Genomic DNA, 16,819 nt, shown 5'->3' on the forward strand with positions numbered 1-16,819 from the left:
TTGATGAAGTAGTCATGGAATGTTATAGCCCAAGGAAAAAGAATTGCAGCATGATGTGTTCCAAGACACAAATATAATCCACGTTTCAAAGTCTTTGTGCACAACCTGTGCTCTCGGGACTGTAACGGAATGGTAATTAAGAGGAATTACCCTAAGGAAATAACATGGTGTTGGCATTAAAGGATTCACTTCTTCCATTCCCAGCCAAGCTACACAATAGTATCTAGAGATGAATCTCTAAAGTAACACACACAGCAGTACAAAATAACAGATTATATCTTATTAGTAAAAGTGTAGATGTCAATAACAAATGTAACACATCATGATTTACAACCGCAGACAAGATTTTCTAAAATAAACCATTGCTTACTAGTCAAAATTAATAAATTTCACTTTAAAAATACATACAGATTATACGATTTTAATATACTGATCAAAAAATGTGAATAGTAGTGCTGAGGAAAAAAAAAAATGAATAGCTTTTGGGACTTGTTAATGAAAATATTTTGATGGCTTTTTATTGCTAATTGACTATGCATTAACGAAGAGGAAAAAATCACCTTTCCTTTATAGAGCAGTACTAGTGAGAAATACAGAAAGCAAAACTTCTAAGCCCAGTTCTACACTGACTTTCTACAAGCCTCTGGGTACATTGATACTTTCCAATAAAGCATGCTGTGGAGATTCAAAGGTTAGCACCAATCCGAAGGGATAAATTCCCAGGATGTAGTAAGAAGTTCAAAGGAGAAAAACTACATTAGTGTGGCACTTTACCCAATACAATAATCCCTGCTGAGATCCCTAACACAAACACGCTACGTTCAGACCCAAGGCAGATCTCACACTGACCAGTAACTAAATGAACAGTAGCTGCTAATAAAATCTTACATGTAGATACTGTAAATTTAGACCACACTGATGTATATGGCCATTGCAATAACCTCAGTTAAATCCAGCATGTATCAAGAGACACCCTGGTGGAACAGGCTCATGAAACAAGATGAGATCAAAGCCTCTAGACTAATGTAAGAAAAAGCATCATGGATCAACCATACAAGGTACTGTACTTTCACAAGCAAAATTGCTTCTGTTCTTATGACTGTAAAACTGAAATAATTCTTTTTCTCTGACAGTGAAAGAATATTAGCCATTTTATTCTATCATCAGGAGCCCATGGCATGTTTCATTAATTAAGTTTGGGCTCAATATCCCAGACTGCATTTTTTGTTTCATGAATGTTTTTGATTTCATAGATAAAGTCTCACCTCACATTACTAAGGTTACTAAACATGGACATTTTGTTTGCAAAGAATTTGTTGCTTTGGTGATAGGCATACATGAAACAGTATACATAATATTTGTCCCCACCAAATGTATCACATAGCAATACAAGCATGGTGTTCTGTGAAAAGGAAGGCCAGCATCCTTCATTTTCTCAGCAGGTTTATTACCATGATAGCAAAATGGTCTGTGGTTGTTCTGTCGTTTAGTCACCTTTTGTGGTCTTCTGGTTTCATAAATGCATTGCTGTCTATGTATTGTCACTCAGAAGAATCACAAAGCCTAACACCTACTTACATCTTTCAGTTTGTCCCTGAAGTTTTCACACCTCTGACAACATCTCTACAGAAGGAAAAGATGCAGCACCCATAACTGCTATGAGAACAGAACATATCCAATCATTCTTCTGCATTGGCAGAACAGATTTGAAGAGAAATAGCATAAAGGCATCACAGATGGTCTGTGGATCAGCAACCTTGAAAATACTAGATAAGCACAAATACACAGCTACATCTACTGGAATCAGAAAGCTACAGTCAAAAGCTGACCAAAACCACAAGTTACCCTACTCACATCAAGCAAGCAAACACAGACTCAGCAAAGACAGTTTCTTGCAAATTACCAGAACTATCCTGAAGTTTCTTTGAATGCAAGGTTCCTGCTATATTAGTCAGCATTCTAGAAGCAAGAAAAAATGGTCCTGTAAACCTTGAAACCCTACAACAGCACTGAAGGTACTATTTATTTCATCCTCACTTATCAGGTACTTGCAGTCTCAAAAGTTTCATAGAATTTTAAATCTCAAATGAAACTGTGGATATATCTTGTATGCCATGGTGCTTTCATTCATCTTTTATACTGTGTAGTTTTTCAATTAATTTGGTTAATGTTTTTGGAAGTTACTCGCAGGAAAAATACAGTTATTTGTTTGAAAAGTACTTAAAGATACTCCTGCCTTTTAAATGGCCATACTGTGTTATGCCAAAAGTGCTTACTTAGTGCTCAAATGCACCTGTGGCAAAGACGGATGCATAGATCTTCCCCTCTCCATACTCTGTTTTTGAAACAGGGTGGTTTATGGATTTTCTCTAGAGTTTCATCCAGACCACCATGCTTATGACCACTGCTAGAACTGTTTTCCACTATTTTGTCCAGATTCTGAAGAGACATTTTCATAGCTTTTGCCTCCGCTGCACCTCATTGTTATGAATTTCACAATTTGAATTACATGTTAATATGAGAAGGTATTTCACCTTTTCTATTTTGTTTGGTATGGCATTTCTCCTTTTCACGGGGAGACAAGAATTACAGTTGCTTCCTACTCAACTTTTCCATTAAATACCATTCACAAGGTAAGAAATATCTAACTATATCCCCTATTCAACCACTCCTTTTCCAAGTCAGAGACTTGTCACCTTTGTCACTCCACCTCGCCCCAAAGTCACTCTGTGCCTCTGAACATTTCTTTAGATAATGAAAAAAATCAGGAAGATGGAACAACATTCCATGCTGTTGTTCAAGATGCACATATAACACAACATACATACAGTGGCGTGATAGTGCAACCTCTTTTTTCTAAATTGGTCATCTAATACTCCCTGAATTCTTATCAGACCAGTTGACTGCCACTGCATTAACATTTTCAGATTACCCCTGCAGATCCTAACATGCCTTTCCCAAGTTCACTGCCTTTTATGTTTAAGAAAGAATTGTTCTGCCCTTTGTAGAGTCTGCTCTGTCTTTCTCTTAACAGCATCTCCTACAACTTCTTTACAAGGCACCCAGTCTACCAAGAGCTTACTGAGCATCTCTGGAAGTTTGCTGTCCTGGATAAGTGATACTAACTGCCACGCACCCTGTTTTCTAAAGAACATTTAAAGAGCACAGATGACAGATGTTAATCTCCCTCACCTATTAACATCCTTTTTCTCCTAACTAATTTTGATCCAGAAGAGGGTATTTCCTTTTCTGCTTACTTTAAAGATTTCAATAAAGAAACATGATGAACAGCTTTGCCTGGATCAATAAGCTCACTGGCTTCTTCAAAATATTCTAACAATTTCTCTTGATTTTCATCTACAAAAATTGTACCAACTCCTCTTTAACACTGTATTTCCCAGGGATTTAGTTAGGCCACTCTCTCTGACAAGTGCTATCAATCTGTTTAAATTAAACTTATTGATCTACAGTTGTCCAGTTAAATCTAGAATTTTTTAAAAAATGCTGCCATGCTCCATCTCTCAGACTCAGAAGATGAGTTATGCCACAGGCTATGGAAAATAAATCCAAATTTTGCACCCAAAACCCCCAAAGAATTCCTTTAGAGGCACCAGACAGATATCTTCTGAACCTGGGATACCTTTTGGGAACATTTCTTATGTTGATACATTTTGAAACCACTTAGATTTCGATGAGAGAATTCTTTGATCCATTCAGCAAAAAAAAGAACTGACTTATGTGTGAAAGAGTCCTTAGCTCCTTTAACAATAAACACACATGAGAGCAGCTGCCAGACTTTTGTGCTCTGGCCTTACCTTCCCAGCCCTCAACTGCCAATTTGCCCTACTGAAATTGACGCAGGCTTCCATTTTAAGGTGGGTTTTTTTGGGTTTTGTTGTTGTTATTTCAAGATTTATCCACTCTAAACATCCCCTGAAACAACAACAACAAAAAAAGACCAAACACTTACTTGTCAGAATTCAGTTCCATTCCATTGTCTCACCCCCCCAAAAAAATGTGTGTTTTTTTTTTTTTTTTTAATATGACCCTCTAATACTCTCTTCACACTGCTGCTTTTCTGGATCATCTTAGAATAATTTCTCGCCAGCAGCATAAGTGCCTTACAACATTTTTAAAATAGGCTTCATGCTGCCTGTCAACTTTTAACCTTTTACCTTTTTTTTAAAACCAGACTCTGAATTATGAATTTAAATACTGCAATGATTTCTTTTTCTCCTTACATGGGTGTAATTGTTCAAAAGTAGCTATTAGAACCTTAATTTTAGGAGTCTGCTTGCTCAAGGATATAAGTTACATGTCTTTGGGTTTCTCTTAAGAGTTGTTTCAATAAGCTTCCATTTAATATATAAAATGATTGCCTGCCAATCAGACTGCACCATGACTTTTATCCAAAACAAAGGAATACTGAAATCTTTCCATTTCCAGAAGAACAGACATAATCTCCAAATTTAGTACTAGGTCAGCATGACAAGGTCCCGTGGAGCAGCAACACCCGCAGTGGACACAGTGCGATGCTGGGAGGAGAGGAGCTCCCAGCTCCGGGTGTAACTGCCCCAAGGGAGTCAGAGAAATCCGGATGCTCTGCTCTCAGAGAAAAGGCAACGAAGGCTCATCCCCGCCATGCTCAGGACCACTCTGCCAGAGCCAGCTCCCAAGCACCGCTTCATCCCGACCAGGGAAGAGCACTTCACTACAAGGCAGTGAAACGGTTGTTTCAGGAGGAAAGATACATTGACAAATTTAAAGCTTAAAAGTCACACGCGCTGAAAGGCGGGGTGAGCTGACTGAAGTCAGTCAATTGTCAGCCAAAAACGAAGGCAAACCCAAAGAACCAGATACAGCATTTAAGTATCGAGAGCAGTTCACAGAAAAAAGATTTTGACAGAACATAACAAAGGGAACTGCTTTGTTCCACAAGACAGTAAAACACTAAGTATCCTTCAAAGATGGAGAGGGGGCCTTAGAAAACAGTGAATCAGAACAACAGGTACATTTTCTCATCCCTATTTGGGGAAAAAAAAAAAAAGGCAGTAACAAAAGCCTCATCACAAGACGCCTTTAGGAACCAAATGCCAAAAGCCGACTTTATTCAGCTTTTCAGTTCCATAGCTAACCATTAATTTATAGGAAACTCTCTAAGTACAATTGCCTTAGGCAATTTAACTAAGCCACGTAAAAGAAAATTTGAGCTTTTTATACATTTTAAAAGCAATCAGTGACCTTTGATGAGACAATTCATACTTGGAAAGATATGCTAGACCGCACAGCTAGACTGCATATTTCAAGCTATTATTATGTTTATTTTATATACATCTATCTGATATGACATAATGCATGTGATAGCCTTTCAAATACTTCTCTGCATATTTGTACTTCCCATCAACTGCTAAATATACAAGTCAAAATATGAAGGGGGACACATCCTAATCATTACCCTACCTTATTAGAAAAAATTATAGTTAGTGATGATACAGTAATTCAATCATTTCTTCTTGGGTGAACATCTCTTGCCCATTTCTGCCAACATGGTAAAGATTTTAATTTCTCACAGCCTCTGAAATTAAATCAATTCTGTTCTTCATCCCCCCCTTCCAGTGAAGAAAACAAAACTTAAATAAAATCAAGATAAACAATGCAAATAACAGCAAGTTTTAGGTCCTAAATTCAAATTTTCTCCCCAAAAGACACAGTATATAGAGAGCATGAAAGGTGAAATACGGAGCAACACACAGATACACCAGATAATGTTACTACATTTTCCTTCTGGCTTTTCTTAAGAATCTGAGACATCACAGAAGACCTATTCATTGTATAATAGGAAAGAGTATGGTGAATGTTTCTTGGTATGCAAGAGGCAATGCATCTGTTTGTGAAAAGGGATGTCACACAGTTGTCACATTTTAGCATAGTTTCAAAAAATTGCATAGATACTCCCACTCAGGACTAACATAACCTGCAGTCGTGCACTTCTGGGGTCACTGTCTAAAAAAAATATTTCCAACTGCACTGCACCTAATGGGGGAGGAGAAACCAAAGCACCCTGTCCTTCGTGTCAATAACACAGACACTTTGGCACAAGTGGCCAGGCTTTCTCCAGAAGCCAGTGATTCAGCAGGATAGGGATGGATAGGACAGGTCAACAGAAGGTACAGAAAAATGCTGCCATATGAACTGCTTGTAATTCTGTCAGATGAAGCCATCAAAGCCTGATTACCTTTACAATAGTTCTGCATCCTAACATCCACGTTCAAAGAAATAAAACAAAGTCAGGCAGTAATTCTGCTTAGAATGAACCAAGTCTTAAGTACACCTTTAAACAACCAGATGCATAGGTCACATTTAACAAGCTGAATTATTACGAGATAGAAAATCAGCAGGTTTTCCACTGTGTTCTAAAGTATCTGATCACTGACTGTTAATTCTTTTGCATCGTTTGAAGAACTTAGCTTCTTACCACAAACTGCAGTAAAGGTACAAAAATTCAGCAGGTGCAAACACCACACACTGAAGTAGCACTAAGAAGTGCAGGTCTTCAGTAGACTGGTTTTAACATTTTCCACTTTTACCCTTGCAATTTGTTCAAACAAATCAACAGGTTAACCAATTCAAAATGAGTAACAACTTTTTTCAAGTAAAGCTTTCCAGTTTACTAGAAAACACGCTGATGTCCAAACCATCCAATGGGATTCCAAGGCTTTAATTAACACCCGCTGAGGACAAATGCATCCTTTTCAATTCTCAAGGCCCCCTGCCACATAAAAGGTTAAACAACCAGATGTGCCTCCCTTCAGAGTCAGTCAGGCCCTGTGTTCCTAGGAATGGCAATCTTAAAAGCAGACTGCTTGTGTACACCTGGGATTTCCAACAGGCCAGGCCTGCCATAACTATTGTCCACACTGACATCACCAAATACAGTGCAATAGGAAAACCACTGGGATCAAAATAAAATTATGTGCAACTTGAGTAAACACAACCTAGGAATTCTTCGAAGCATTACCTATGCTCTACCCTTAACTATCAATTTATGTTTAACACACACGTTTCAGGATGCTCTAGTTGCAAAGGATTATTCTCCTCACAAAAACTAAAACAACACACTTCACGGGGTTCAGAGAAGAACTATTTTATACCATTTTGGTGCTGGACCATCCTAGTTTTAAATGGATGTATCTACTATAAAACGCTTTACTTTTTCTCCTAAGAGGTGTAACGTTTGATTTTGCACGGCTTCCCACGAGATTACCAAGGAAGGCCACAAAGAAATAGATCAAGGTGAATTTTCTCCATCAGAACTGGAACCTGAGAACAGCAGCCAACAGAACGGGCGGCAGCACCTTCCCACTCGCTCTTCCCCGGCGCTGTCAGCGCCTGCAGTTTCAGGGCTCTCCCTGCGCAGGCAGCGGAAGAGCCCCGCGGATCGGGGGCGCGGAGGGGCCGGAACGCGGCGGTGCCCGCGGCCAGCCCCGCACACGCTCCGGGCAGCGCAGCCGGGCGGGACGCGCCAGGCCCGCAGGCCCGGCCACCGCCTCCACCGCGGCCCCGCCGCCCGCGCGGGCCCGCCCGCGCCCGGCTCCGCGCCCCCGCCCCGGCGGGGCCGACCCCGGCTCCTCCGGCGCCCGTGCGGGCATCCCACGCCTCCGCACGGCGCCGAGCTGCCCTCCGGGCCCCGCCTGCGGGCAGGGCAGCCCGGCACGCACACGGAGGCCACCGCTCCTCGCGGCCGGGCCGGGCCGGGCCGGGCCGCCTCTCCGCGCCCAGGCGGGCCCCGGCACCGGGGCGGGGGTCGCGGCCGCGCCGCGCAGCCATGTTCCCTATGCGGGACAGCGGGACGCTCACCCTTGACGGCGCGTTCGCTGGTGGCGTGAGGCGTCAGCAGCAGCACCTTGCTCCCCTCCTTGGCGGACATCGCTGGGCGCTGCCGGGCTCCGGCGGCGGCTGCTGGGCGCGGCAGCGCCTTCGTCCGCCCCTCCGCCGGCGGCTGGCGGGGCGCGGCGGGGCGGGCGGGGGCGGCTACAGGCGCCGGGCGGCGGCGGCCCGGCGGAACATGGCGGCGGGCGCGGCTCGCGGCTCCTGGCGCAGCGCGGGGACGGTCCGCCCCGGGCCCGGCATGCACCGCGCCGCCGCCCGCCGGGCACCGCGGGAGCGCGCGGAGCTCCCGGCCCCAACCGGGACCACGGCGAGACTCCCGCCCGACCCGGGGCGGGGCGGGGAACGCGGCCCGGCGCGGCCCGGACGGCAGGGGCAGGCGGGCGAGGCGGCCGGAACGCCCCCGCCCCGGGACGGGCGGGCGCCAGGCCGGGGCTGAGGGGGCGGGGCGACGGCTGGCCCGGCCCCCAGCGACCCGCGCGGGCGGGGGCCGGCGGCCACCATGGAGAGCTCCGTGGGGCCGCCCCGGGGGCCGGGGCCGGGGCCGGGGCGGCTGGGGGAAGCGGTGTTGTGAGGCGGCGAAGCCCTCACCGCCCCCTGGGAACCAGCGCAGAGCGAGGGGCCGCGCCCGTGGCCTCAGCGGGCGCCAGCGCAGCAGGAAGGGGCCCAGAGCCTCACCTGGCAGGAGAGGGAGAAGGAAAGAGAAGTTCCCCCTCACTGAGAACCTGGGCACAGCTTGGGGCAAGCTCCCAGTACCAGATAATTCAACCAAACGTCTCTACCTGGCCCCTGGAGCTGAGCAAGAGTGGACCAAAGAGCACGGGTGGCCCCCGGTACCGCGGCAGGAGCTGCCCCCTCATCCCCCAAAGCTGCGCAGGCTGACGGGGGGACAGAGGCTCTGCACCACGGCCGGTCTGGGCAAAGGCAACGGCACATCGCCGCCCTCGTGTTCTGTACAAACCATGCCAACCGATGGTGTGCAGAGCAGTAGGCCCAGCCAGAGGCAGGGCATAACACAGGGCTTTGCCTTGGCCCAAAGGTTGGTACAACTCTCCTACAGCTATGGTAATCTGGTCATTATGACTACATTAAATTAACTTTGCTAATGGAAAAAGCGAAGTAGTTCCTGTTCTCCGTTGTAGCAGCTGTTAACCCCACCCTCTCTGCACAGATTTACTGTCACCTCAGTTGTACCAGTGGAGGCTGGCTGTAGGACTGGCACTGAACTCGAGATCACAGAAGTGAGCTGTGTTTAAACCAAACAAAACCCACAAAGCACACCAAATCCAAACAACAATCAGTCTAATGAAAATCTTCAGATTTGGCATCGCTTAAATATCAGCCAACACATTAACCAGATCTAGCAAACATCTAAACATATACGTTTATACTGCATTTGATTAAATATGGTTATCTAAAAGAGTGGTTGCTTTGCATCCCAGCTAACAACAAAGCTCATATACGTTATTTGTACTGAGCTGTGCAATCTATTCCATACAATAAACCAGGAATTTAACAAAGAAAAGCCATCCAGAAGTACTTGTTTCCAGCAAGGTCTTTGTTCTCGCCCTGTTCAGGTCCAAGGGAAAAGGGTAACATGCGAGGCGAGGATCTGCCACGCTGAACAGGAAAAGCTCTTTGGCTTAAGCAAAAAGACATTGAAACTGACATATTACACAACTGCTTGGGTTAACCTTGCTTTTTTTATTTAACAGCCAAGAGAGTGCGAGCAAGAAACTTTGAATGAAACATCACATAAAAACATTCAAGGAATCCAATGAAATTTTTAAGGGAATAAGAATGATAAACCCTTGGGGTATTTATTAGTACATTTGCAAGACCAAAAGTTTTGGAAAAACAAAATTCTAGTAATTCCATGCCCGAAAGAAAAATGCGTGCATGCATGCAAAAAGAGCTGGGATACATTAGAGTATCATGGAAAAAATCCTGGATGACTATTTTGGATTTAATTGCTAAGCTTTCCAGCAGCAGAAATTACTACTTTATACCACATGTTTTGCGAATGTCTATCATTGTACAATCAATTTAAAGGGCCTGGTTTTTAAAGAGGACAAAAGCTCATTTCCTTCAATAGCAAGGATGTGCATCAATTCAGAGTATGCAGGGAGAGCACAGGACAGGGAGGGCAGTGAGTAAATGTCGGTCCTACTGATTTTAACATTAGCTTAAAGTAGATCTGCTGAAAGAAGCAGTTCGGGGAATGAATACAGTCTTGTATTTAAAATCAAGAGGAGCCCAGTAACAAATGCAGTTTGAATTTCTGACAGCATGAAGCAGCAGAGAGCCCCGTATTATAAGGAAGTTCATTTGTCCATACATTTCCAAACACACAGGGAGCCAGAGACCTTGCTGAGTGTTGTCAGGAACCTCCACCTCATCTGAAGTGCAGTTGCGAGATACCTTACTTATTTGAATTGTTCTCTTCTCCCAGGAGCTTGCAGCCATGTTCCCTGGGGTGTGAAGTAAAAGGGGCTGATGCAGTCAGAATGCTCCTTGAGGAAAAAGCACAGCATAATATTACTTTGTTATGATGCTGTGCCAGAAGGGGACATTATCAGCTTCTAGGCAGCATACCTAGTGCCCAGCATGCTGAAACACTTTCAGTTACATCCAGGCATTATCTGTAGAAAAGGTTCAAACGGAGGAAATCTTGCTGGGTTTGCTCCCCCAATACATCAGGATGATATGAAAAATAGTATTATGTCTCCCTACAAATCACACAGCCTAAAAACATTAAAATTAATTATTTTACCATTTTTATTTAAAACAACAGTTAGAAAAATAAGTTGGCTAGCACACTTACTTTGGTATTTTATTGTCATTTTGATGACATATTCTATATTACCTCATTCAAATGCTGAGCATGTACGATTCTCATCAGGACAATATAAAAATCTTCATTTGGCAGAAATATGTAGTTGCCTCTCTCCCTAAGCCCTTTATCTTGTCATTGAAGCTTTTTCATGTGGTACTGTCTCTAAATCTGCTACCGACTCTGGAAGGGACATTCACATTGTCCCAATTTACCTCATGGTGAAGGCAAAGATGATGGATTTGATACATCTTGTGTTCAACAAATCAAACATCTTCCACTAGCATCACAAAATGCATTATGATTGTAGGAGCTTAGGAACACAATTACTGACAAATACAGCCTTGCAGGTAGAAGGCAGTGTGCCTTTATAATCCTGTGAGTTTCCCAAGTGCCAGACAAATCTGAAAAGCAGAGTCATGTTTTATTTACTTCCTGTTCAGCTTTGCCACCAAGTGGTCATTCCGTTCTACACACTGAAAAAAAAAAATAAGGAAAATAAGAATTTGATAAATTCCTATTCTGATGGGATATTCCAAACCATTACCTAGCTGCTAGCACTAGATTGCTTTCTGAACAATTGCTTTCATAATGAAGAAAGAGTTCAGCAGGAGAAGCACATGGAATAACCAAACCAATCCATCTTCTTCTGTACCATTCCCCATGGTACAGAAGAAGATGGATTGGTTTGATGATGGATACCTGATTTCCTTCTGCTCCATCTGAAAGCAGTACCTGCTGAAGCAGCATGCCAGAGCCGTTTAAACAAAATGTGCTGTGTTAAAACCTAGACTTTTCTGACACCTCTCCTGATGGAGGGCTGCAAGGTATAGTAGCAACTACATTTTAGTTAATCATTTGCCCAGACGAGTGCTCTTTATTGAATTTCAAGCAGAAAGAAGTCAGACATAAAAATGATTACGTGAAATTTTGTAGCCATCTCGTGCGGCAGGGAAGATATCAGAACAGTCTCTTCTAACAGCGACATAGCTTAAAAACTGGCACAATGTCCCAGAATCATCTAATTACCCAACAAGAACTTTCTGAAAACTAAGAAGGAAATTGATTCACAGGAGAGAGAGATATATTCCAGATCCCAAGAGAAAGATGCACAGAACACTCTTGCAAAGATAAACCAGGTCTGAGAGGGGAAGACGTGATATGAGCAGGACAGTAAGAAGAAGACAAAACTTTTAAGAAGTTGTTCAATTTCATCAACTCTCACTAGTGACTGTTTGAAGCTGTCCTTTCTGAAATGTCAGAAATGGTACTGAAGCTGGTATAAACTGCAGGACTGCCTCAAAACAAGGCACATATTATTTTAAATGTATCTTGACATACTGCTGCACTGAGTTTCAATATCAATACTTGAAAGCTTTCATTTAAGAGGGCACAAGGTTTCCCTGCTGACCCAAGTCAGCTATTTTATGACAAATCATATTATCTGTAACACAGAGGCATTGTTCAGAAAGGTTGAAAGCATTGTCTTAAGCCGTTTTCTCCAGAATTACAAAGTCATTATCACTCCAATACTCCAGCTCCCAATGTCATCCAGTACTGAGAAGCTGCACTGATGTCAAACGAGAAAAAACAAATCCAAATTATTAGATAGTTGCTGGTGTAAGAGGACAAGCAACTTTACTATTACAGTGTATCCTGTCCCACTCCCTTCCTGCTCACATTTCCCTCACTGCCTGATAAACTGGGAACAGGCTGAGGAAGTACAGACTACATTAAAAAAGCTAGTCAAGGCCACAGGCATTACTTGCATCATACCAGAACTGTCAAAAACAGGCTAAAGCAACCCAACCTGACTCCAAAATTTTAGGTAACTTTTACATACCAAACCCTACCAGACACATATCTGATTTAAATTTCACACCTCTAGAATGATGGTACTCAAACTCTTCCTTAGGTTCCTCAAAACATCACCTTCTCTGCTTAAAGCATTCTTTCCCCTGCCCTTATTATCTAGTTCAAACTTCTCCTTCCTTAGCCTTAAGCAACTGCTCTTTCTCCTACCATCTGAGACCAACCAATTCCCTCCCTTCATTTACCTTACTACCTTAATGATATTAATAGACTATTAATAGTCACCTCTACTCACTCTAAAAATTGAGTTCACTCTGGTTTTTGCTGCCCTCCTTTGTGTTCTCTTGTTTCCTCAGTGCCTTCACAAGCAAGAGACTTAACTGACAAAATACTCAAGGTAAGCAGGTCTACGTATAGGACCTTAAAAAAACCCCCCAAACTTACTACTGCTCTGTAACAGAACTATAATAGAAAACAGTGTGATAGCGTTTTAGTATTTTTTTAAACTCTGTTGATCCATGAACACAATGTCCTACAGACCAGAGAAATCCTATTAATCAATTTTAAGGGGAAGCGTCGGGGCAACAAACGCAGAAAAAGCAGATATGACAACTCCATTACTGAAGAGTTCGTGCACTCTTTTCTCACAAATGCATCTGGCCATTGTGATGACATGGTGAAAGTGCAGCTATGCTTTCAGCTTACCTCTCTACATCCCTTTCCCAAGTTCCTGAAACCAAACATCATGAAGTAATAATAAGAATTAAGTGTTACATTAGGATTGGATAGGGCTGAAGAAAAGGTTGAACAAAAAATGACCTTCATAACTGGGCAACCCTGAGGCCATGAAAAATGAATGCAGAAAAGGATACCTCAAGGAAATATCAAAATAATCCACATAAACATTTAAAAGCTCTTCAACTACGTATTTTGTCCCAGCAAATTTGTATGCTAATAGACAATTCTGAAAGCACTGGAGAGATGTGGGCTTCCCCCCAACCCGCCATGAGAAGTCATTACAATTTTATTTTCTCATCTGTTGTACCACTGAGCTCTTCCCAGGAATTACAACTTTGTGTTCCAATCAGCAGCTTACTGATCAGTCAAGACTCCCACACACATACCTCCTTCTCTCTCTTCAGATAAGTATGGTGTCAAAAACCTGGCTTGGTACATTTGCTACATTAAATAGCTTCTTTTACACCTCCGAGGGCAGTTATCCAAAGCCAGTCTACAGCACTGAAATGGTTGTTTATTGTCAACAGAGATTTTTTTTTAAGCTATCTGGAGAAACTAATTTAATTACCAAAAAAAGGTAATGTATGCATTATTTCATCTTATTAGGAACAATTAATACATAGTGCCATGAACAATTGGTTATTTCTTCTTAAATGTACTTTAAAATACATTCCTGATTTTTGAAAACCTGTAGCTGACTTAACTGTAATATACTATTAATTTCCATTTGATTGGCATATTTTAGATCTTAAACAAAAGTCTGAACCTTCACAGAGATCTGTCTGTTAACATGCTCATGATTTAAAGTGCTTTCAGAAATTTAAGACAACCTTGAATAGTTCGGATTTCTTTGTGTTTTTTTTTTTTTGTAATCAGCAGGAGTTCTATGCTTGGAGCTCCCTCAATCGACAGTCACATAATAATTACCTGGTATAAATTTTGAGTAAAACTCTGGAATGACAGATAACCCTAGACTGCCATCAAAATTATTTTACCTGAGTAATAAAGAAGTTAAGCTAAAATTTAACAATGTGAAATGATTCTTACAGTTATTACTGAAGTAAAGCTCAATGTACTCACTTTTCTCATGTGTTCCTATTTAAAATTATTTTGATCAGTAATATATGCACACACAAAACTTCTCAAGCCTGTGACTAACTGGTGAATCATCTGGGACTGGGCCAACCAAAATTTAAGATAATCCTCCTTCAACAAATCTAATGTACGTTAGCTTACAGACACTTGACCTTCTTATTCACGAGTATATTCAGTGTTTACTCACTCAAGAATATTAAAACAATTCTATTGATGCCAATAAGGAAGTTTGTGTTTCTTCAGCAGAACTCTTCCACTTGCATCTGCTTCCACAAACATGCTAGCGAAAATATCAGTGCTCTCAAGTGACAGTATAGCTGGTCTTAGTATTTTTCCATTGATGAAAAAGCAATCTTAAAAACATTTCCAAGTGATATTGTTTTGCTTTTAAAGCATAAAAAAACCCCCAAACCTTCAATGAACTAGAAGAACGATGCAGATAGCAAGAGAATTAAAAAATAATTGATCTAACATGCTTTTTGTAAAACATTTTCTGAAACTTTAAAGGAAATTCCATCAGCAATAGTAATGCTGAAGAATTAGCTTTAAAAAAGCCTTACAGATACCTAACTAGACTTGAAAAGATTCTGGACTATGCAGTGATAAAATGCTAGAGGCAGCAAGCACAGATGGATGAAAATATACTTTTGCTTTTTACCAGCCACAGCACTGAACAGGAAACAGCACAGTGGTAGGAGACTCCAGAAGACATCTAACTTTAGTGAGGTGTTTGTAAACCCCAAGCACGTTTTCATCTTTGCCCAAGCTGGCACGAACACTGACTTAACCTACACTGTTTGTCCAATGTCTATTTATACACATAGCAGCAGTACATAAGTGCTTCTGCACAGTTTCATTTACCACAGCAGGAACATAAGCAGACTGCTACAAAGAACATTGCCTACTCTCTCCATTAGACAATCTTCCCTTCTCAAAAGCTTCAGCACCCCATTGCTGCTGAGGACCATCTCTGTACAGGAATCTATCCACTGCAAGAAGGAAGGAAAATTTAGACTGATTACTGAGTGTTCCTGAAGAGAGACACATCTGAGCGAAGATATGCACACATTTCCTTTCATTCTGCCTTTTTCACCTATCCATCTGTTCCTTCCTATTCCAATCCACCCTTTCTTTTGCTTTCCTCCCTCTCTTCTCCCTACACCTCTGCCCTGCCCCTCTCTCCCTACATGACATTAGATGCAAAATCTGCATGAATTCCAGCATTCTGAAATCCTACCTGAACTTTCTATGTCCTACCCAACCATCACTGGTAAGTCCATTCCAGCAATGTTAGCAAACGGGGGAAATTATCAGATGACAGTTCCTTCCCTATTTCCCAAATCCTCCCATCTCATGTGGGTACAGTAGCCTTTGTTAAAAAGAAGCAGGCACTTCCCTTCTCTAAAGCAGAGCACATTTTGCTTAACTCCCAAGTGCTGCACGCTCCATTTGAGCACACGCGCTGCTCAGCAGGTCTGAATATGATTTCCACAAACAGCAGGTACAAACTCGGTTCCCTTTGAGAGAAGGAACTGTGCTAGGCAGTTCCTTTTCCAAACAAAGAAGCATCCTACTTACATAATTTTGCTACTGCTAGGATACCAAGTTACTTTTATTATTCTCTTCTTTTGCTCCCTACACAGTTAGGTCTAAATGCATATTACAAACACAAGGAGAGATCGTAAAAATATAAGGAGTAAGAATTTGATTTTTAGGAGAACTGCCATTCGCTTATTTTAAAAAAGTTGAATTTCAGGGTGTATGGCATTCTCATTTAATTCCATCCAATAACATATTCTTCAGTCAGGGACAACGAAAAGGTTATATTGCATCAAAGCTTACAAATTGTTAACTCTTCAGAATTCTAAGTAGCTGCTGAATTCCTATGGGAACCCCTCCTCACCCTTCCTATAGGCATCAGTGAACTTTAACAAGCTATTAAACTACTACATAATTGATTTTTGTATGGTATAAATATCACTGGAAAGACAACTTAAGTCAAATGAATTACAAAGTAAATATTATCTTACTGACCTTACTAAAATTTGCAGGCACAAGCTGAAGCAACAGTATTTTTCCAATCTCACGTTTTCTCCCACCTTAAATATATTGCTGAATGCACTTCAGTTTGTACCTCTTCAGATGTACTAATATACTGCTTGGTATGGACCCAGCTTTTCCTTTTCAGGCCCCTGCTTAACTTCATAGAAAGTAACTGATAGACAAAGGACATTTAAAAGACAGTTTTGAAACCTGGTAGCTAGAACTGTAATGGAATAAACCGAACAGTTCTTTTAAAAAAACCTCACTCGGTTCCTACTGATTATTTAATAAATTGCATCAACTCAGAATTATCCTGCAGAGCTTTATGTAAGTAAGCTTCTATTCTCTCCTGGTCACTAGGATATAAGAAAGCTAAGCAGGCACATTGTCTTCAGTTGCAAAAGTTTCATA

At 41.9% G+C, this 16,819-nt stretch overlaps 1 protein-coding gene across 8 annotated transcripts in view; it reads right to left on the bottom strand.

Moving 5' to 3' along the window:
- Positions 1 to 8,078, bottom strand: part of PPP3CB (protein phosphatase 3 catalytic subunit beta) — a 46,901-nt gene extending 38,823 nt beyond the window's left edge. For 4 of the 8 annotated variants that reach the window (XR_010722290.1, XR_010722289.1, XM_066191406.1 and 1 more), the window contains exon 1: positions 7,858 to 8,077. Coding sequence is in view for 5 of the 8 variants with exons in the window: in XM_066191406.1 (XP_066047503.1) it covers positions 7,858 to 7,927 (70 nt within the window). In the remaining 3 variants the exon portion in view is untranslated. Of the gene's footprint in view, positions 1 to 7,857 lie in introns of all 8 variants that reach the window. The other 4 variants (XR_010722291.1, XM_066191409.1, XM_066191408.1 and 1 more) reach the window with 3 other exon arrangements.
- Between the last annotated feature and the right edge of the window lie 8,741 nt (positions 8,079 to 16,819).

The sequence above is a fragment of the Chamaea fasciata genome, unplaced genomic scaffold (genome assembly GCF_029207755.1).
Source record: "Chamaea fasciata isolate MVZ Bird 193981 ecotype frontalis unplaced genomic scaffold, bChaFas1.0.hap1 SCAF_9, whole genome shotgun sequence".
In the NCBI taxonomy this organism is placed as follows: domain Eukaryota; kingdom Metazoa; phylum Chordata; class Aves; order Passeriformes; family Sylviidae; genus Chamaea; species Chamaea fasciata.